Source organism: Thermobia domestica, chromosome 10, assembly GCF_964235325.1.
Source record: "Thermobia domestica chromosome 10, izTheDome1.hap1.1, whole genome shotgun sequence".
Lineage (NCBI taxonomy): Eukaryota > Metazoa > Arthropoda > Insecta > Zygentoma > Lepismatidae > Thermobia > Thermobia domestica.
In genome coordinates this window covers 119,212,197-119,235,475 of record NC_137463.1, presented here as the reverse complement: position 1 = coordinate 119,235,475, position 23,279 = coordinate 119,212,197, and the positions used below count along the sequence as shown (strand labels likewise).

Sequence of the window (23,279 nt, the reverse complement as noted above, 5' to 3'; positions counted from 1 at the left end):
CCGCGTTCACAAAAGCTCCCCACTGACTTCTATCCTTAGCTAATTGGATCCAGTTTCTACTTTGTATTCCTATCTCTGCGAGATCCATCTTAATATTATCCTCCCATCTGCGCCTAGGTCTTCCAAATGGTCGTTTTCCTATGGGTCTACCAGTCAAGACTTTGAAAGCGTTTCTACTTTCTTCCATTCTAGCTACATGACCTACCCACCTAAGCCTCCTAGACTTGACGACCCTAACAATGTTGGGTAAACCGTATAAACTATGTAGTTCCTCGTTATGAAGCTTCCGCCATTCCCCATTCTCGTTCCTCTTGGGTCCGAATATTCTTCTCAGGATCCTGTTCTCAAATACTTTCAGTCTATGTTCTTCCCTCAGAGTAAGCGACCATGTTTCGCAACCATACAGAACAACAGGCATGTACAACAACTACAAAATGCAATTAGGATGGTGTTGCAGAACTCTATACGAAATTGCAAAGTTATATGATGAACTGAGGAACACATTAAAGGATACTTTTAGTTGACTACTTAATAGAGAAGGCATAGTGGACAAAATATCATAGCAGTAGACATTACTAAATTCAGTTAGTCATTTGCTGTTACCAAGGAAGTAGAGACTAAGCTTAAGGTACTGGCTTTCATGATTCAGATACAAGAACTGAGTAGTTTACTAACCGTCTGACAAGTGAAAGAAACATCATTAGTTGTGTAAGGTGAAATCTAAAACAAACAAAGGAATGGTACTGACTGGATTGAATGTTTACTCTGTTGGCAGCCAGATCCAACTGATATGTGCTGGAACAGATTGTCTACATTTTGTTTCTGAAGAATGTGAGAAAACCGTTTATGGTTTAGTTTTGGTGTTTATGGTTTAGTTTTCTTTGAATATGAAATATATACGATACTTTAATGTAGGTTTGTGTATTTACGAAAGTAGTAGTGCTTTTTGCACTTTTTGTATAATCAAGTAATAAATTAATAAATTAATTACTACAATATTACCATATATATCACGGTATTAGCACGTGACAATGAATAATGCCCTTAAATTTCTCAACGTTTAATGATATTAAAGTATCCTTACTAGTATAAGTAGTAATCTCACTCATATATTATTTTCACTTCGTAATACTTATTCTTTTTGGCTGAATTATGTATTTTGGTCAAAATTATCACTATTACCAACCTTTTCCCTATATAACTGCAGCTCAAAAGTCTCTGGATGTTCATATTTGCTTTATAAAAATAGGAGATAGAATGTTTGACATAGCTTCTATATGTTCAGGAATGCACCTTGATCATATACTGAACACAATTTATCAAATCCAAAATTTGATTTACGGGTGTTCAGACATATTGAATTATGTGTCAAGTGCATTTAATCTTGTATTTGAACAATTTATCAGCCTTTAACGATTGAGAATGGTACGAATGCACAAAGTCCTTCCAAAAGTACTCGTATATGATTGTTTGCTTCTTACCTATTATTCTGAGTTATATAAAATATATTTATTATTATTTCAGGACCATGCTTAAGGCACTGCTTATTATGTCTTTTGCTTCTACAGCGTTAGGCGCTGTTGGTTCTGGTAAAGCCTTTGTACATCCAGGTAAGATGTAGTAGTAGTTGTCAAAGATAAATAATTTGTTGTTTGTCTGTTACTTCTAATTTCCTTTCATAAATAATGTAAATGATACTCTTTTCAGAATTGCTGCTGTGCATGTGACAATTGAAATCGTTATTATATAACCAAATACTGCAAATAAAGTCATACCTACTGAAGTGACTCGAGTAACTTTATTATTTTCTAATGTACTGTATTTGAACAAATTTCTTAACTTAGTATGGATAAGATCAAAATTAATCTAAGTGAAAAGAACTAAGCAAGTACTTTCCACTGTTCAACATTTCTTTGTGAATCCAATAAATACTTTCCACTGAATCCAATAATTACATATGCAAAAAGTGTGTAAGATACGTATCTCTGTTCTCCTAGATCCGAATATCACAGAGAGCAATGTCAGGGTAATATTGATTTATTTATTTAGTACATACTGTAGTTAAATCCTATGAGTTATGTATCTAATAGCTCTGTATGTGCTTCATCTGTGCCTCTGTATGTGCTGTATACACAGATGTATGCATCTTCATGTCCTTCTTGACATGTTGCGCGGCATCTGAGAAGTTATCGTTCGAAAGGCTTCCACCACACTTTTGCGCGATCCTTCATCGGCCTTGTACTAACTATGAGAGAAGTAACAGTTCTTCCCACAATGAGTCTGTCAGGGTTTCGTGGGAGCAATTTTGAGAAGAGCAGATATATTGGAAAATAGCTTGAAGAAATTGTAAGCAAATTGGGTTGCAGTCATGTCTTACTGTTCCTGCCAAAGCAAATTCTAAATGCAGTAATTAACTGTGTCATTGTTTATCCTTTATATGGTCATTCTTGTACCCACACATGTGACATTAACCGTTCTTTAACTATGTAACTACAACGATTTACATCAGCCATGATTCGCAGTTAAAATAATCCACTTGATCTTAAACGCAGGGATACCAGACAAAGCTGTATGTCTTCTTGAAGCAATGTACAATGATATAATTAAAATTATATTGACATTGTTCTCGGCGATAGGCAAATCAAGGGGTACGTAGACTTCTATAGTACGGGCACCCTATATAGTGCCTAAATAATGTATTTCTCTTCAATATTAAAGTTTTTTGCGAATTAACATCCTTAGCCCCTGGTATAGTGGCTATTGCATATAATTAAACTTACTGCTCTGTGTGAGTTACAACATCGTGAAAATAGTAGAGCAGAATTGGTGACGGATAATATAGCCTGTGGACCCACTATTACCAGTCAGGACGGTTGAAACACAGCGAGACATAATGAGAATATGCTCTTGGATATCATTTGAGGTATTGCAAGCCATACGTCTTCGAAACGATGCAACAAGTCATCAACTGTAGCTAACAGCGTTCCCATTTGTGCAAAGAGCGTGCAACTTTCAATAAAACGCGTTCAATCTACGAGAGATCAAGGAACACGCTAATTAAGGAAGCAGTGGAACATTGCGTTCAGCTAGGAAGTGTAGGACCGTACGTGCAGCAAGAGAGGGTGCTTCGTTTGCCGGAGTGTAACTACTGGCAGGAAATAATCTAACGGGACTACAATCGTGCCCGTCACCGGTTCAATGTGTCGTTGGCTGATTAAATGTCCGACAATGCATAGATGGCACGAACAGACACTGAATCCAATGACAACCCCATTTGACACTCAGTGATGGGCAGACGTTGCGATGGGCAGACGCAGCCGTCCCCACCTATAGCTACAGTAACGCCAGATACAGATGCAACCATCATGATACTGCAGACAGAAGGGCATTCGTTTGAAAAGAGGATACTCTTCTATCCATCTCTTCATCCTACTTTCTGGACACCATTGTAGTCAGTGTGGTAATTGAAAACGGGAAGAAAGGAGGGAAATTCCAAGGCAGCTCTGAACACTTCCCCGGAACCTCGTTCCCTTTGTGCTTTCTAGGGGGGAACTTGGTAATGACATCAAACCTTCATACTTTATGGAGACGCTCTCACAGAGGGTACCCAAGCACCTTTATAAGCTATGTACATTAGAAAAACTGATTTTTCAAATCTTTTGTGAGAAAAATACTTGTAAACTGAGAAACCATAACCTTTCCCATATTAAACATTGGTATTTTCCTGCGAGTAAACGTTTCTTTGGAAATACGTTGAGAAATTAACACTTAGTCTGCAAGAGTACTCTTGTAGTGTATTTTGGGCACACACTAATTCCCCCATCGAAGTGTTTCAATTTCCATACTGATTGTAGTCTCCCACCAATGTTCTGCCAGACAACGTAGATGTATTCGTGGGGACACTTGATACTGTGTAGGAACATCCAGTGCTTGGACCAGTGTGAACTATACCCATCTAGAAAGACTACACACACAAACCATCTGTCCTCGCCGCCCGTGGTATAGCGTGGTCGTTGGGATTTTTTAGGGATAAATTGGAAATGTAGAAATTTTAAAAAAGTAAAGCATCATATCCTACGAGTTATGCATTCCAACACAACATAGTTGAATACAGGGGTTGTGTATCTCAGACGTTTGTTTCAGGCCAAATGATAATGAAAAACGAAGGATAACAATTTCTCCAGTCTAAGATGAATCTTTATTGTTTGGAGTGTTTTGCCCAATGAACAAAATATATCACTCACGTTTAGTTGTGTGTGTAATGTATTGTTTATTACATACTGCATTCAAGAAGAAAGAAAACACTGGTTATACATGAATTAGAAACTCCAACCGGAGGTAGGCTCAAATCTTGCAAACGGTGCAAAATATTGCAAAAATACTCGAAAAATCTCTCCTTTATGGTACCCCTTGACGATTTTTATCAAGATGTATTTCACTCGTGTCTGTAAAGAGACATGTACAGACGTTATGAGGAATGACAAGGATATTCATACTCACATGTGAATGATGCGCGGTGTAGAGAGTAGAGATGCAAAAAAGCCGGCTTTTTTGGATCGATGGTTTTTTTCACATAAAAAGCCGGCTTTTTTGAAAAAAAAACGAGAATTTTGGAAATTTTGCCTTTTTCTCATTTTCATGATTTTTCTATCCAAATAGCTTTCTTATAGTATATTCTATAGTTAGATAAGATTTCCACGACCTGAATGCCATATTTAGCTCTGTAATTCACCATCAAGATGGATGGAGCACATATTTTACGAATTAAAGCTAGCATGAAGAATGTAGTGTTTGAGGGCAATTTTACAGGTTATATTTAACTTTATTTTAACTTTTGAGTTATCGACATTTTTTTCCTTCTCTAGATCATTTTAGTTTGTCATCCGTGTTTCATTTCTAAGAGCTTAGTACTCCAGCTTCTAGCACGAAAGTTAAACTTACGTTTTTCTACACTGAGAGAAATGCATACTCCAGTCGGCATGTAAATGCTGTTTTTACCAGGTTACGCGCGTCACCTCATTAAGTAATGTTGTTTCATCCGTAGTACTGTCTACACCACCGTCCAGCGAAAATTTTGTATTGTAGGACCACCATTTCAAATCTAGAATTAACGCCATACCCATTCCGACGGTGGTAACTTACGTATATAATGTTGTTACCACCTTCCTACGATTGTTCCGTCCTGCTTCTTTCTAAATCTGTGACTCCCTACCTTACGAGAGTAATAGTTTTTAACGCGAAACCAATCATGTGAATAAAATTATCCAATCACAGCGAGTCTAGTTCGACGCCGAACTCCAGACTTGGCATGGTGTTCCCACTTGCTGTACTTTTATACATGAAATTACATTACTTAAGGAGCGCACCCGCGTAAATACGATGTATCCACACGGAAATCCTAGTCCTTTTTTTCTCAGTGTATATATCCGTCAAAGCATACGTTCTTCAATATGTCCGTCAAACCGTATTTCCACATTTCTGTTATACTGTAGTTGTGCAATGATTTAGCAATAATTTTCCAGATACAACCTTGAATACCAATTTATACAAATAATCAATAGCGGATTTAGAAAAGTACTTTGGGAGGGGTTTCTCTGATTGTTTCGTTTTCTAAAAAGTCCTAATTTTATTTGGGAGGTGCTTGAAGTTTATGAGTACAGGCATAACTAATATTTCGTTTCGTTTATATGTTTAGCAATAATCTTCCGGATACAACCTTGAAGATCATTTTATACTGAGAATCAGTGGCGAATTTAAAATAAGTGTTTTGGGAGGGGTTTTCTTACTACTAATGTTTAGTTTTTCTAAACATTCGTAATTTTTATTTGACGGGAGCTTAAAGTTCATGAGTAAAGGCATAACTAATAGATATTTCGTTCGTTTTAGACATTCCACAACTTTGGAGAACAGGCTTCAGTCCGAAAGACCGATCCTCTAACCTTCGCAAAACCGTCACTGCTGGTAATTAGTAATAATAACGATTTAAAAACAATAAGAAAGGAAGTCGGCCAACTCCTACACTCCTAGTCGGACAGTACACGCACTATTACTACATTCTCAGATGGAAAGAAGGAAGGCTTTGTCAGAATAGTCGAATGCTGGGTTGAATCCCGGACTTCCCGATAGAAGCGCAAAAGCCAACCACTCAGTCACGTTTGTTGTGCAATTTATTTAGCTTAACTTAAATATATTCCGTAGTCTTTTTTTTTTTTTTTTTTGTTCCGTAATGATATGTTGAATCCCTCTTGTTAAAAATTCAGAAAACTTGAGGACTGGGTAAACCGTGATGGTGGTCAAGGGCGCCCATGTTGTGGTTTCCAAGGACGGGCAAGTATAAGCAACGTTTCAAAAATAGTTTCAAATTTTGCTGTAACTAATGTAAAAATCCTATTGGATTTTCAATATTCTGAAGTACATTTTCCTCTAGGGGGACAAGCGCCCCCTTAACCCCCCTGATTTGCGCCCTTCATGGTGGTTATAAAAAGCTTGACTGTAGAATTTTAAGAATATACAGAACCATGTGCAGCCTTTAATTGTATCATACAAATCTAAGTATTTCTCTTATGTTTTATTTTAATTTTATTTTGTTTCAAAAAGAGGGTATGGAATATTTTGAAGTAAAAATACTACATACAATTTTGCTAGTTATTTGTGTATTTTTTGAAAGAAGTTTTTACTCTTACGGTTGGCTCGTTTACACCGGCTGTTTTTTTTTTAAATAACTGGTTTAAACTAAAAAAATTAAAAGAACAAAAATGCGAATCGTGTGAACTTCATGGTGACGTTTCACATGTCAAACCATCTGCATTAGTCTTATTTCCTTTTCACCTTTTAATCAAGGTGTGCCATGTTCAATTCTCGGTCGAACCACAACCCTTCTTTCATGTGTAAATCAAGTACTCTTTCGGATGTCACTTTAAGCGAAAGTCTTCTCCTTGATAACCTCGGTATTACGTAAGGATGTTAAGCCTAAACATACAAAACGAAACCAAATTATATATTTCTGCATGCCTGTTGTTTTATAAAGAAGAGAAGGTTGCTTAAATATATTGATTAAAATTGGTAAAATTTATCGATTGCCTACTTAGCTTCCAACATTAGCTTGGATTGGACTTTCAATGATACCTACATACTAAATTTGTAATTTAATACCTCAGTTTTAGAAAAATAAACACACTGCTGAACAAGACTGCACTTATTTAATATAAAAACACATTTACACGTGACGTTTCAATCTTGGATAGAAGATCGAAACGTCACGTGTAAATGTGTTTTTATATGAAATAAGTGCAGTCTTGTTCAGCAGTGTGTTTATTTTTCTCATTTTATTCGCAAGCCGTTGACTATGATTGTGTGTCACTCAGTTTTAGCGTACTGATTATAATACGTTGACCTTTAAATTTTACATGCAAATTAAATTTTACAGGATTTTCCCGTTATTGTTTTACATTTAAAAGATTGACGGGATTTTCCCGATGGCTAGGGCGGGAGTTTCTCAATTTAAGAAATTTACTGACCGGACTTCTTTAAGCTTATGGGACCTCTTCCAGCATAACCCCGTTGTTGAATAATAACACCAAGGCGAAATAAACTTATTTCTGTGAATATGTAATATAAATTCATAAAGCAAAATATCTAAATCAAAAAACCTGGTTTAAACCCCAAAAAAGCCTGGTTTAAACTGCCCCCCCAAAACGGGATTTTGGCATTTTCAGAAACAACCATGGTTCTTGCCAACTCTGCTTACTTTTGTATATAGGAGGTTAAAATGTGTTTATTATATACATTGGTTAATCCTTTGGAATTCATAATGTAAAAATGTTGAAGTAAAATTGTTTAAAATATCTTTTCGAAATTCATGGTTTACTTTCGAGGTTTTATATTATTATCGGCATCAACCACTAATTAAATGACTTTCTGTGTTATAGAGAAGCGAAACAAAGTCTGCTTTATCGATTTAAAGCAGAATTTTGAAAAAAGCCCAAAATTTCCCAAGCAAAAAAGCAAAGCAGAAAAAACCGAGTTTTTTCCAAAAAAGCCGGGTTTTTTCCGAGCCCTTGCATCTCTAGTAGAGAGTGCAGGTTCAGCCTGTCTCGTTTAAAATAACTGCACACGTGTTTCATCGTTTTGTAAATTCCTCTCCTAAACGACATAAAGGGACAGTTCATATTAAAATTTTCCATTCTCTATTCATAAAATGCCTAATTTGAGAATTAATATTTGTGGTACATAGTTGCAAATATCAATTAGGTGTAACAAGTACCTAAAAGTGTAGGTAGCTGAAGTACATACTTAGCACATGAATATCATATTCGCCAAGTGTCGGGTACCTTAAAAGTAGCTGGGACAATTAAATGGCACATCCCTTGCACATCTTGTGCTGTTAGGGTTGTTGTGAATCACTAATCATCGTGGTGACAATCTCTCGGTGCGGAAATGTTTTAAAGCCATAAAACGGTATATGTTCAATTTTAAAACCTATAAGTTTGTATTGGGATGGCAACACTGCTTGTATGATACTACTCAGGTGTTCTTGGTCACGTGTCCCTCTCCTGTAGTTATCAGGTTACCTGCACACATTTTTTTTTTCATTTTCTGCCTTTCTCCGGCGTTTTAGGAGTATAACTGGGCACAGGCTCACCCGGTTACTGCCTGGTATATGTAATACACATAGGAGGTAAACAAGGCATTTCCGCACCGAGTGATTAACACCACGATGATTAGCAATCTACAATTAGTCAGGCAATTTTCATAAATGTCTAACTGGGACAGTTCACATACATAACCTTGTGAGTCTAACGGTAGATGCTTGATTACGCTTGCTTTGGTAAGTAAAATTATTTACTAATAATCTACCTATTAACAAGAGAAATGTACATACTAAAAAGGGTAGAGATATTTTTTTTCACAATTTACAGCAAAGAAGGAGTTCAGAAAATTATATTTTTCTTAAATTTTAAACAATACATACAGAACGTTGATATTCTATTTCTAATTTAGATTATCCTGGAAAATGTTACTCGAATGTGACAAATCAAGCTTACGACGCAGGACAGCATTGGAAAGAAGGTTGCAGCGATTTTGAATGTCTCAGTGACGACAATGGTGAACTTGCGTTCTCGTTTCGAACGTAAGTTAACAATTGTAATAGTGTAATTACGTATATACTCACTCAAGTTTAAAATTGTTCTGCTTCTGTTAGAACTCTTTCCGAATTAAGCATAGAGAGTGAAATGGTTTTTAAAAGGCGTTAAGGTGCTTGGTAGGTGATTATACTCAGAGGAACAATGAAAAATTTCCAGTAAACATGCCATCAGAATCACTTAGTTTCGGAGATACACGCCGTTAGAAGCGTGCTAAAATAAAATTTACAACTGCACATTTTGAAAGGTAGGAGTAATAAAACTTAAACAACAGTATGTCTTCAAAAACTCGAAATTTATGTCCAAATATACTTATACAAGAATGTAAAATGAAGATGTATGTGATTGTTTAAAGGAAGTGAGATATTTCGGGTGAGACTGAGTGGTGTGAGCCTGATTCCTTTAGCTCACAGGGCATGATTGTGGGACATGAAACCAAAGGTATAATTTAATTTAATTTAATTTTTACTGTAGCTATGCAACCTGGCACAATACGTTAAATATCCTTCACCACCCTGAATTTGTTTTGAGAAATCGAATTCCTACAAACAAGCATTAGTTACTTGCTCGAGCGTCGTTCCATACGCCATAAATTAGACCCACACTTCCAAATAGAATATGCATAGATCCTTCACATCCTTTGGGAAATTCCTCGCGCCTTTATTTCAAATTCCTGGAAAGAGAAAGTATCAAATCTGAGACGACATACTTCCACTTCACTTCCACTACACTCACTTAAAAAAACAGGAAAGAAAAAAAAGAGCTTTAAAGTTCATTTTATCACATTTTCAACAGCGTTTAGCTCCTAAACTTTTCTGAAATTTTCGGAGCTCGTTTAACATGGTGCGCATAAGGAGTGCACAGCCCAAACGACCTGTCCGATTAAAAAAAAAATCCTTCACTTTAGATTGAAAACATCACATTTAGAAGCGGTTTCAACTCTTCCATTTTGTTGTAACTCTGATAATAACAGAGTTACCCTACGTCAGGGGACTTTTGAGACACCCTGTATATTAAAAGATGCTGTTTGATGCAAAGTTTAGTGCGTTTTATTTTATGCAGCAGCAATTATTTATTTGATTAATGGATGAATATTTTTTAACTTATATATTACATTTTACTTTGTGCTAGTTCTCGGTTTTTATCTAGATCAATTGTATTACTAGAGTGAAATTGAAAATGGCAGACTAGGCTTGAACTTTTGCAGATCAAAAGCTTCCTATGATAGTTTTATCCACTTTGTGATACCGTTCGAATATGAAAATTCTATAGTAAATGCCCTAATTAATAATAAACAATGATTGCTGCATTAAAAATGATTTACTCCTCTCTGCAGCCATAGATTTAACTTACAACCTTTACTATGTTTGGTGAAATGTGTCAGCTTTATCTGGTTACATGTTACTTCTGCAGATATGGTACTAATTGCTTTTAAATTTTCTAGAGAATTATAAACACCATCATGTATGATGAAAGTAATACGAACTTTAGCTTTTGAGTCAATTGTGCAAGATCCTTGTATTTGACAAACCAGTAAGTGACACACGACAGTTTGCAGATAAATATTTTTTCTATATCCAAATATGTGTGTAATCAGGGTGCGAATTACGGCCAGGGACGGAGGGAAAAATCCCCCTCTGGAAAGCTTTTATTTCTGGCTGGAAGGCAGAAAAAATTCCCAGGGCGGAATGCTATTTTCCCCTCCTACCCTCATTTATATTTCTTATATCATTCAAATTCTTCAATCAATGAGCTAAACGTAAATCCAGGAAATATGCTGAACTGTAGTTAAAAGAAGGACGTCATAGTGCTCTTGATAATTCGAGAGGGCGTAAAAGGAGTACTCCGAATGAAGGAGAGAGAAAAAATGCTTTCACTGACTAACTGTCTCATTTTCATTGACGTGTGTGTTGTGTTACATTGGATTGTGTTTCATTATGCTTCATTGACAAAATTTTATACAAATACTTGTACGTATTGTAAGTGCTGTAGGAAAAGAGGAGGAAAGATTGTTTCACCAGGAAACTGTTCATCTTAATCGGACGTGAACCTGTATTGAGGATTGTGGAATTATTTATTTTCAGTACGGTAATATGTATAAGGCATATGGTAGTTTGAATATATATATATATACAGGACTTTTCATTTTATTTTACCTGCCATATTGTGTACATAATAACAGCAGAAGGAGATAGGTTCAGTAGGCTAATCACGTACTCGCGTACAGGTTGCAGAAGGGAAAGTGAGGTTAGGTGTGTGTATTTTCTGAAAAAGAATGTTAGTGAGATCTGTTGCTGCTGTAGGTTAGGATAAAAATGATATAATACTGGTGTACTTTCTCCCCAAACCTAAGCCATGTGTGTTAAGTTTAATCGTTGTTATCAGTAGGATTGACACGATTATGTCAAGTTGATTTAAACGGGGTGTTTTTTTGTTTTTTTGTTGTTTTTTTACTTTATCCCCCCTCTGGAAAACCCGCCTAATTCGCACTGTGTGTGTAATTAGCGAGAAACAGTGTACCATTTTTCCCTTTTAGATCTCTCTGTACAACCATAAGCTGCAGAAGAAATTGGGGTTTTCTTCCTACAAAGAAACGTCATTTATAGCACACAGTGTCATATGAGCTTGCTTTTACTATACAGAAGCATAGTTGAACCGATTGTGGCTTTAATGGTAGTTTAGCAGCTCTATGGTTCTAACGATATACTTACTAAAAACTGGATTACATTTTAAAGAACAATATGAAATCAAGAAGAGGTTTGAACTTTGATGTTTTAAATTCACTTTTATTGTTGCTTTTATTCGATTCTTTTCATTAAACTTTAAAGAAATTATTGACAATTTTATCATCATTATCTGACATGAAATTACCGTGCATTTTTAACGCAAATCATTCTGTGATGTCTTTTCTTCACGTCGTGAAAATACATAGTTTAGTTTTGAATTGTATTTAACAAGGAATACAGAGTTATAGCTGGAGACAAACTTCTTATATTAATGAGAAGTAAGTTATATGAGTACATTTCAAACTACAGAAATAACTAAGGTATTTTAGTAGATTTGTATAGAGATTTAACATATTAAGCAAAAGTGATAAAATATTACAAGAGACAAGAAAATTTCAACAAACTGTTGAAGTTTATATCGCAATGATAAGGAATGTATTTTTCAAGTAAGAGTTGTCTGTAGGAAATTTCAACACAAACACTGTAGTTTTAGGATCAGTAATAAAACAACGTAATGAAGTTGTTTAACTATTCATTTTTTTGGTATATCAGTGTAATGAAGAGAAAGTACATGTTAAAATAGATAGTAGATATGTGAAACCAAAGTCGAGAACTTAATAAGGAGCAAGAGTACATACAGCTAGGCTGGATTAATAGTTCGGATATTACGGGCTAGAAACACTTTTTATTATCAATATTGGATCTGTAAAGGTCTTTGGAAGAAATGCCACAATAGTTCCGTGTAAACGACAGACACATTAATGCAGCTGTGCAAAGGAAGCTACACAAACATGTTGAAGCTGTAATTTATTATACGATATTAATAATCGATTTTCTTATGAAATTTTCGAGGGAAGCTATACTTACAGTCCCGTATCGACGGGGGCAAGGGGGCCGGGTCCCCTAAATTTTTGCTGCCGCCCCTAAAATGTTCACGGAAGCCTTGCAAAAAATTTTCATTAATTCTATGTGTAAACACTAAGAATGAAATGCAATATACAAGAGATTATTCCAAGAATTTTTCCATTTTAACTATTTGACGAACACTTCTAAACATATTTTAAAGGAGTTAAAGTAAAGTTTATCAGTCTTCTCGAATCTCCATATGAAATGACACAATACACATTGAAGCAAATTTTCCGAAAAGAAGAAATGTGTTCATAATACTTCACGACACAGTTGTATTAACGTCTGGGAGGTAAGTGACGAAGTGTGAAGTGCTTACTGCAAGCCAAGTCATAAAACAGGAGCAGGAGCAAAGCGTTTATCTTTTGTCGATTGCAGTAACGGCGGTAGGTTTTTGTTATTCTATTGCGTAGTCGTAGTACATACATGCATTGCAAAATCCTCGTTAACAGCAAACCTTAGGTTAATTGTGGAACAATTAGTTGTGAAATGAATTAAGAGCTCCGAGTTCCGTTAAAGGCGACTGATTCTAGTAAATTATTGTGGTGTGATATGTAAAACAAGAACTGTGGTGAAACATTCACCGAAAAAGTAATGTGTGCAAAGACTTTCATATGTTTGTTCTAGTAGAAGAATAAAGTTAAGCTAAATTACCTTTATTAGATGAGTAACTGAGCAAGTGAACATATTTAACGTTTAAGGATTAAATTCCGGGTTTTGGAGCCAGGACTAGTAATTTGCAAGGGGGGATCCCGTGGAAGTAGCTAGTTTTCATATAAAAACGTTGTAAATTGGAACTATTTCTTAGTCGCGTACGGGTAATAATGTTGTAATTCAACATGAAAGAAGCAGTGATGCTTTTGCTCGATACTAGATGGATGTAGCGCTTTACTTACCCTAAGAAAAAACCGTTCTCCGGACAGTGGTATATTGTACAAATATACGGAATCTTCTTGCTTACTACAAAAATCAGAACGGAGCATACGTTATCCGTATGCTACATAGGCACTGCCCTTAGATGTTATATCATGCCGTTGCAGGATGTCTGATATCTAACAGTTTTCCGTATATCACATGCATATACTTACGTTACCTTCGTCAGCTATATGTTATATACGTCCATTTGTATGTGAGATCCTGACCGCCTACATTGTTTCATACGGAAGGTACGTATAGATAGAACACAAACAGAAAGTATTATAAAACATGCGACGTCTGTTGTACGTTAAGTCCAAAAACTACAGGAATTACACGTGTCACCTATCTTTCTAAGTACGCCACCTACATTTTTTCTCAGTGTGGATCGAACCAGAGACCCTTTGCTCCAGTGATAGGAATCCTATCACTGAGCCTCATGTACCCTTTCCATTTGTTTTGATTAGGTGGACATGGAAAAAAAGATATTTTTCTAGGTTTATTTTAAGCATCTATTCTGTTGAAATGGATAGTTCCAGCCTACTTACTTAATTTTATAGAAATACATTTTATAGTTTGCCTAGCAGACGGTTCTACCAAACAGAAAATTTATAGGTAAAGTACGATGCGAAACATTTTTTTGGTATAAGAATGAGAGTGTGAATGTAAGTAATTACTGTCAGTGCACAGCAAATTGAAATGAATTTTGAATTATAGTGAAAGTATTATCTGTGTAAGTGTGCTCTTCCACTATAATTTATGAGTATATCCCTCGTCAGTACGCACCTACTCCTTACGGACGCGCCCTCTCGCTGCCGCACAGGACCCCCTGCTGCGCTGTTACCCTGATTCGGTTAGATAGCATTCGAGGTTTTCAATGGCCACCTAGCACAAGTTGGTTCTTCTTTATGCACTGTAGTTTTTTATGCCATACGTCCACACTGTACATATACTGAGAACTCCTGAAGTCTATCTGCAAATAGTAATGGAGCCCCTCATTTAATGCATGCTCTGCTAAAACCATACAAAGCTCTAACCTAACCTATAAATGTAAGAAATGTGTCCATCCGTGTTGGTAGAACCGTCTGCTCGAATATTGCCTTTGCAAAGGACTATAAATGTTTTCTACCGAGCAGCTACTACCCTCCCAAAGCTAAAGAACACTAAGTTAGGTTAAAGTAACCCTTTTATCAGGGACGGCGCTAAGGGTGGGCGGGGGTGGGCAACCGCCCATCCGATGGATGGCCTCGCCCACCCCAACAGAACAGGGGTGTCATTAAAGGGGGACAGGAGGGCACAATTGCCCCCCGCAAGATTTTGAGGAATACATATACTTTATCGATTGTCTACTAATATACTAGTGCAAACTGTGAAAGTCTTATGTTGTTGGTGTTCTTGCCCCCTCAAGCGAAGTCTGAAATGACACCCCTGCAACAGAAGAAGAAGAATAAAGGTGACCAGTGCCGGATTTCGGTTTGATGGGGCCCTAAGCTATTGAAGATAATGGGGCCAATTTATTTCTAGCATTCTTTTTCAGCGACAAAATTTCGCCTTTTCTGTTTGAATATATGCTATATGGTAATTTATGGACCTAATACATATCTATTAAGTAAATACGTTTTCGTGTATATTTCGTTAACTTAACTTACTGTTTTGAATACATTACAGAAAAACTGTAAAATTTGTAAAATTAGCGGTAGTTTAATTTGGTACCAATAAAGTCCCTTGCCGATCTTTTTGCACCAACTATGATCCACGCTCCACGCCATGCTTCTACAATATGTGGAGACCGCATCATTTCTCATTTCAAGTTGTTTCTATTCGGTTTGGTAAAGTTTGAAACGTTTCCAGGGATCCGTGTAAGTAAATACAGTCTAAATATCATACAGGGTTGGTAATTACTGCCTGAAGCTCAACTAATCGTGTGAGCTTTTTCCAGGTCAGGTTACTGGAGTAACTCAAAATGGAATGCAACCCTCGAAGATTACACAAGGTGTAATACGACACAAATTCGCTGGAACCAGAGGCGAACTTAGAAGGTTTAAACTGGAGAAGGGGCAACTAAAACCCAGATTATGATAGATATATCGTGAGTTTACTCTAAACTTTCAAAAATATGTAAGTAATGGCTTCAATTATTTTTGTCACTCAAAAAACTGGGATCGTAGACCTCTCCGCACCTGGATCCGCCCCTACCTTTAGTGATCCATTATCGCACTCTATAGATCACTATATGAGCTCCTCCGTAGCTAAGCGGTTAGCGTACGCACCTTTGGCGTGGGAGACCCGGGTTCGATTCCCGGTGGGAGCTCATGTGGTTTGGATTCCACGTTAATCAGTAGGTCCCGTCTCGCTGCTGAAAGGGACGTTAAACTCAAAATCAACTCAACTCTATAGATCACTATGAAAATCAGTGCCAAGTTCTGAAAGTTATGAAAATACTTCTGCAAACTACTTTTCATACTTACGTACAGCGAAATAAAATAGCTATAATTTCGCGATGTAAAGATTATTGCCGCTTAGGGCTGTAATTCCTTTATATTTTACTATTATTTCGCGAGCTTGTCGTTTTATGCCTTCTTCTTAAGCATCCACTGTTACCAGACTCAATTTCTTGTCGAATTCCAAATAGTACAAGAAAGGGTAGCACTAGAGTTCTATCCGCATACAAGATACTGTATCACTTATGCTGTGAAGTCTTATTAAAGTAGCTAAGTGTAATGTCTGGAAAACAGGGTCCCGATTACAAATGGGGCTCTGAAACAAAATCCCCATTACAAGCGGAGCTGGGAAACGAGGGTTCCATTATAAGCGGGACTGGGCAACAGAAATCCCATTGCAGGCGCGTTGGAAAACAGGGCCCTATTACTTGCTTCATGAGAGCTTAATACATAACAGTACAGAACACCGTTGTTGTATGTGCGTTTTATCTTATTTGCTTTTTCTTATTATTTGGAAATGACATTACAGCCACTTTTTCTTTAAAATTTTTGGGGCCACCAAGAGAGCTATAGCTTGTTTAGCTTATACGCAAATCCGGCACTGAAGGTGACATCCTGTACTTCACAAGCAATAGGTATTACTTTCGATTGTAATGTAATAGGTTCTATGAGTCTGTTTAACTCTGCAATGGACAATGATTTTAAGACAGATACTTGTAGTAATATAATGGATGCCAAAAGTCGTGATTAATGAATTGAAGTTTAACACACACGCACAATCGTGCTATTGAAACGCCAGTGTTTGTATGTGCTGCACTGAAAAAAAAAGTGCTTTCTAAAAAGCCAACTAAATAATGGACAGAGCTGGCCAGTATTATCTATTGTCTCATTTTGAGAAAGAGAGGGAGGACAGTAGTGCTTTGTGTCAAGGGCGCCGATCCTGGGGGCCCAAGGGGGCCCGGGCTCCCCCAAAGTTCATGTGCGCCCCCGCATTTTATTTATGAATATACAATATTTGGCATAATTTGAATTCAATTTGTCTTAAAATCCTCATGCATGCCTTCTGCATCTGAATGCCCCCCCCCCCCCCAAATTTACAGAGAAATCGGCGCCCTTGCTTTGTGTTGGCGCGATAGCTTCTTATAAGAGGGTTCCAACTTGCAATTGTTTACAGCAATGTACCACATGTCTTACCCGTGTGGCATTAAACAGATTTGTAAAAACCCTTATTATAGCATTGTTGAGTTGATCTCTGTTGCGTTCAGAAGTCTTGGCGGTCGGTGCTTGTTCAGCTAATATGTCGAAAAAATTTAGCGATTTCTTCTCAGGCTCGGTGTCTTTCTCGTGTTCAAAGAAGCGCGATTTTCAATCCGTTGATGTTAGTGATAATCCTTCTTCTTCAATGGGGAAAAAGACAAAAAATACAAATACATGTGACAACCAGGATTCGCAATTTGAAGTGTCCGATTTCGAGGAAAGTGAAAATGAACTAGATGTTGGAGAGAGCGAAGACGACAGCATTGCTTCTGAAGTTACTCATTTATATTTTTTGCCTCTTGCTTTCTTGTAATAAATACTTCAAAGATAAAAATGTTTGCAGCAGCCTATTTTATCCTTGTTTTACTTTACCTACTTATTGTGTATTTTATGTTATTAACGAAAAGTAGAGTATTATCTGTTAGTCTGCGTTGTTTGAACCTTCTTTTATTTCTATGCATTCATGTGCATTCTTGGAGGGAGAGGAGTTAAAGCAGTCTTGAACTTCTTCGACTACACAGAACACACCGTTATTATTATTTAAAAAGCTGAAAGTAGAGGTAGTGTGTGTGCCACGCGGAATTCGGTAGGTCGAGCATATTGCCACGAACTCCCGCAGCCCATCCTAAGTCCTGCATTTCTTCAGTCTTACCAGGTGAATGCTGGAATGGCACCTTTATAAGGAAAACACACATGTTCCACATCCTTGTTTCTCCCCTATTTCGGTCTGAGCCTTAGCTAACTAAAGAGTATAAAAATTGAAATTTAATTATTGTCAAAAAATGTCTACATTGCCCAGTTCTCATTTTCGTTGTCCGCCCACCCAGCAACTAGGTCCGCCTCTTTCCGCCCACCCCATCAAGCGTTCCTGGCGCCGTCCCTGCCTTTTATATATATCATAGAATTTAATTAAATTGGGACACAAATCATATCAGTGTTTTCCGGAAAAACAAGCTTTTTTTAATTGGGGAGAATTCAGACAGATCTCTTCTTAGCTGGTTCTTATCAATCTAATTCTACACAAGTGTTTTCTTTATTATTATTATTCTCTCATAAAGTATCGTTATGTCGTTTCATACAACCAATTCTTAATTTTTTTTTATTTCTTACAATTTCGGAATTTACTAGATGGAAATTTATGAAAACTGTTAACTGTGGTTATATTACTCCCAAATAAGATTTTAGTGGATATATTTTAATTTAAAGTGCTGCAAATTATGAAAATATTTTATCAATAATCTGTTAAAATAACTACTTATCACAATTTTAAGTAGCTTTTCGCTGCCTGTCTTGACAGTTCACTTTGTAACTCCAAATGACATGAAAATGCTACTTTTTAGTTGAAATAAAATTTATAAATTACAAGTAGAGATTTACCATATTATCTGTATTATTCATCTTCATTAACAATTCAATATTTAAAACAAAAACAATATAATTACTTAAGAATTACACTATACGCGTTCACAATGTAATCGCCATATTAGCACTAAGTTGATCACATGACTTACCAGCTCGTGGGCCTGTCTTTTTCGAAGGCCTTGGTCATCCGAGTGTGACTGAATGTCACGTGGTATTATCATGAGGGTAAAGGTGAAACAAAACCAGCCCTGTGGCGCTTCTAACTCCCTGCGCTCGCTCAGCTATGTTTCTTAACGTAAATAAATACTTTTTATGCATTATTACGTACAAGGACAAATGAGTACTATTTTTATCTTATTTTAATAATAAAAGTGTTATGCAAATAAAAAATAAAAAAACTTTCCTTGGGCTGTGTTTGAACCCACGCCAAAAGCGATTTTCATTACTTGCCCGTTCGGTCGGCTACGAGGACTGACATACTATATGTATGCTACGTGGCGAGTAACTAATAACTTCAGCCAAACACAACCGTGTATTTAGTTCCTATGGCTAGGTTCGAGCATAATTAAAACATATGCCTGCTAGAAGGCATTAGCTGTTGCAAAGGTGTAATGAAGTCGCTTCAGTAAAGTTTTATCATCGCATGTGATTGGTTTACCTTGACAGAGGTTGAATATTGCCATTATATTTTCACTTGCTTCATTTAATCCGTCTTTACAATGTTTCTCTCAAGAAAATGCTTTCACAAAGTACTTGCGTACAGTTTCTGCTTAAATATGCCTTACTGCTAAGCCATTCGAGTTAATGACTTTTAGTACGGACACAGATCTGACCAAAGTGTATGAATATGAATTGTTAACTTCTTCGAGTTCACGATCAACAGAGATTGCTCCGGATATCGCCTGCAGTGGAACTTGAAATTGTGAAGATATCTACATCCGGAATGTTTCTCAAATTAAATTCAATTATGACTTTGGCAAATCCGTCAAGGTTTTCCCCACACTTGTCAGCTTGTTCCATTGTTCCGACTTCGCCATACCGTCTTTTTCCGAACTCTGAATTACATATGTAGCTATACACTGTGAAATCTTCAAACTTTAAGCCTTCGTCGCAGAGCAATTATATGGCATGCTTGATGTTTGCTGCATCTGCTGAATCTAGGGCACGTATGAATCCTTTGATTTTGTCGAACATTTTGCACAAGAAAACTGTGCATTTTATCAAGGTATCCTTTCTTGTTATGACAGGGAATTATAGAAAGTAGATTACAGTGACTTCTCTATACAAAACTTGACTGCTGGGGATCTTTACAAGAATGTTTTTCAGAGCAGTAATGATGAAGTCATTTACTTACTATATTTCTCCCTTATATGTTCACAAACATCATGTAATCAATATGTAATGAGGTTGAGGTTGAGGTACATGCCATTCAGTTGCTGGAAAGCCGAAAGGATGTGGTGTGCATGCGTAATGTGACCACTCACCATCAGCATGACGTTATAGTATTGTATGGCTTCCGTCTACAGCTTGATGTATGAGTGAGTGAATGATTATATTACTGTGTAGTCATTGTCTTTTCGAGTTGGTACATCTTTAACAGTATTGGTTTCACCCATTCACCAGATAATGGAAGTAACAGCACATTTAATACATATCTTTGCAGCTCATCCGTTGTTTTATCTAACATTTATCACACTTCATGCTTGCTGACTACCTCTTCCATTTTCACGAAAATATTATCATAAATTGGTTTAACGTAATTTTTTGTAAGGGTGCTTTCTTTAAGTACTAGTTCTTGAGAAAAGGTCTCCGTGTAGACTGGTATTTCTGACAGAATTAACGACGTTATAGAACTAACTCAACGATCACAACTTTTCAGATTCTGAACTGAAGGGATATATATCAAAACGGTTTGCTTGCGTTGCAACCTACGAAGTTCCATGTTCTTCACATGTTTATTGCACTGGACATGCTAGTTTATTCTGTCTTTCTGATACTTCTCATCGATCGCAAAATTTACATCGCAGGCTGCATATCGAAGTAATCGCAGAACACACATCGAATAATTAGATGATCACTTTAAATGAATTTGTTCTTAAATTCTGCTGTAAGGGCATTCAATTTTGCCTTATTGACCATGGCGTGTTACTATTGCAAACAATTAGTAATGGCTCAGATTTTTACAACACTAACAGAGCAACTACAGCGTCTAAACTGCCAAGTGGGAATGAAATACTCTATTTTCTCCTGAGGTTTCTTTGTACATTAAGCCACAACTGCTTACGCCACAATGGTTCTGGCTAAGAGATATTCGGTTTCGTTGAAGTTTGTGTTTTCTGTCACCTAGCTTTACAACATGAAAGGAAATTGCCGCTCTTTGTTCTTGTGCAGAATGATATTGTTATTGGCACGGAGAAAACAAAAGTAAAATTTTGTAATACTGAAGTTAGCCACCTAATTTTTCTGCCTTTTTATTTCTGTAATTTCAAACTTCAGTCTCGACTGTATATACAGGGTGTTTCAAAACAATATCGACAATGTTTGGCAGGTGATTCCTGACACCAAGGTAAGTCAGAAAGTATAGACCAACTTGAGTGCACAAATGCTTTCTTTCAATATTATAGGCTGCCGAAAACATAAAAAAAATGAACTTTAAAAGTCCATAGATCCAATACTATGGTTTCTACCGTAGTTGGGTCAAGACTTTACTTAAGAACTAGTATGTGCAATATCCAAATATCAAATTTTCAGAATCCTGCGGTAGAGGACTGCAACATTTTCTATAGAGGTAGTTGGTGAATACTTCAAATTGTATCCCCGTAGCCAAATTCACTCTATAAACAATAATGCATGAGTACCTTACGGTTTTAAACATGGATTGTTGTTTAGGGCACATACTAGTTCCTAAGTGATGTCTTGACCCGACTATGATAGGTCCCACTGTTTTGGAGCTGTGGACCTGTAAAGTTCATTTTTTCATTGTTTTCGGTAGCCTATAACTCTGAAACTAAGCATTTGTGCACTCAGGTTAGTCTATTCATTTTGTCTTGGTATCAGAAATCACCTCCTAATCGCTGTCGGTGCTGTTTTGAAACACCCTATATATATGCTGATACAGTATATATCATTTTATAGCTCTTATTACAAAATGATGCTTAAAATGTAACGTCACTGTGGAAAATAGAGTGAAAAAATTATTTTATTGTTCGCTGAAAAAACAATAGGAAAGAAAAGAGAGATAAAAATGCTAAGAATCATAGAGATTAGAATGGGGAAAATGTGTTACTCTTACGAAGAAAGATGCAAGATATTGGGTGAATTTCGTTTCATTTCATGCTCTGAAACACTCACTTTGAAATTTAGGTATGAAAACAATTATATTTTGCTATATCTTAAAATTTGCTTTCTAGTTATCATTATCTCACAGTTAATTTTTATTTCTTTTTAGCTGTGGTTCCATGGGTGCTGATCCACCATGCTACCTAATTACCCAACCTGAACTGCCCTATCCTGATTGTTGCCCCAAGGGTGTTTGTCCAGGTGATCCATAAGTGAATGAAGAGAAGTTGCCTAGCTTTTGGTATTAGGCAGTTACTTTATAATGCAATTAATGATATCAAGTGAATTCATGTAATGCTTAGTTAATTATCAACAATAAAGAGCAAGTGAAACAAAAATAAGTGTTTTTGTAGTCAAATGGTTAAATTTTAAGTGCCTTTGGTGTCCAGGATTTGCATCTATTAGTATCGTGAGACAACTGAGGGAGCTAGTTGAATAAAATGTACACGTAGTATCAACATCGAAGTAAAAAGTTAGAAGTAATGGCGATACAAGTTGATGTACTGACTACATGTCATATGATTTGCCTTACTTCTTCGTTTTATTTTCTGTAATACAGTTGGAAATAATTCAGTGGCTCCAGGGAAGATAATGCTAAGTAACACTTCCGGTAAAATTGAGTTATTAGGTGAAATTGATTGGGATCGGGTCACAGAATAGTATGCAGGTGTTTTAAGTTCGAAAATGTACCTGTAGATGACAGGGGAAGCTTGTTTAGTATATGTCATTTTATTCATTCCATGGGAATATAGAACTTTCTTTTCCAGTTACTCGAAAGTTAAAAATGTTACTTATCATTATCTTCCCCCGACCTACTCAACTATTAGAACTTACTAACGTTAGGACCACCAACTTTTCCAAAAACCAAGTGGACTGTAAACTTCACAAAATAGAGCCTTTCGTAATCGGAAGTCAATGCTTAATTGAAATATTTTACGCATCGTTGCATTTTCATGTTGAAAGTGGGAAGATAGCAGATAAGAGTAAGAGAATTGCATACATTAGAGTATTGATCAAAATTTTAATTAAGCGTTTGACACGGCACACGTAAATACTGATATATACCGTATTGAAAAGGGAAACACCGAGGAATGGGAAATTCTTTTCCAAAATAAAGACCGGAAACCAGTTTGCAGAAAAACGGAAAACCGAACCCCGTCATTTCAATTTTCACTAAAACTGGTTAGGGT

The 23,279-nt window shown here is 36.5% G+C and overlaps 1 protein-coding gene across 1 annotated transcript in view; it reads left to right on the top strand.

The window, feature by feature from the left end:
* LOC145662070 (U-scoloptoxin(16)-Er13a-like) overlaps positions 1 to 22,352 on the top strand; it is a 52,879-nt gene extending 30,527 nt beyond the window's left edge. The window contains exons 2-4 of the mRNA XM_081727407.1: positions 1,525 to 1,610; positions 9,001 to 9,130; positions 22,199 to 22,352. Of these exons, the coding sequence (XP_081583533.1) occupies positions 1,529 to 1,610; positions 9,001 to 9,130; positions 22,199 to 22,301 (315 nt within the window). The 5' untranslated portion in view covers positions 1,525 to 1,528 and the 3' untranslated portion in view covers positions 22,302 to 22,352. The remainder of the gene's footprint in view (positions 1 to 1,524; positions 1,611 to 9,000; positions 9,131 to 22,198) is intronic.
* The last annotated feature ends 927 nt before the right edge of the window (positions 22,353 to 23,279 follow it).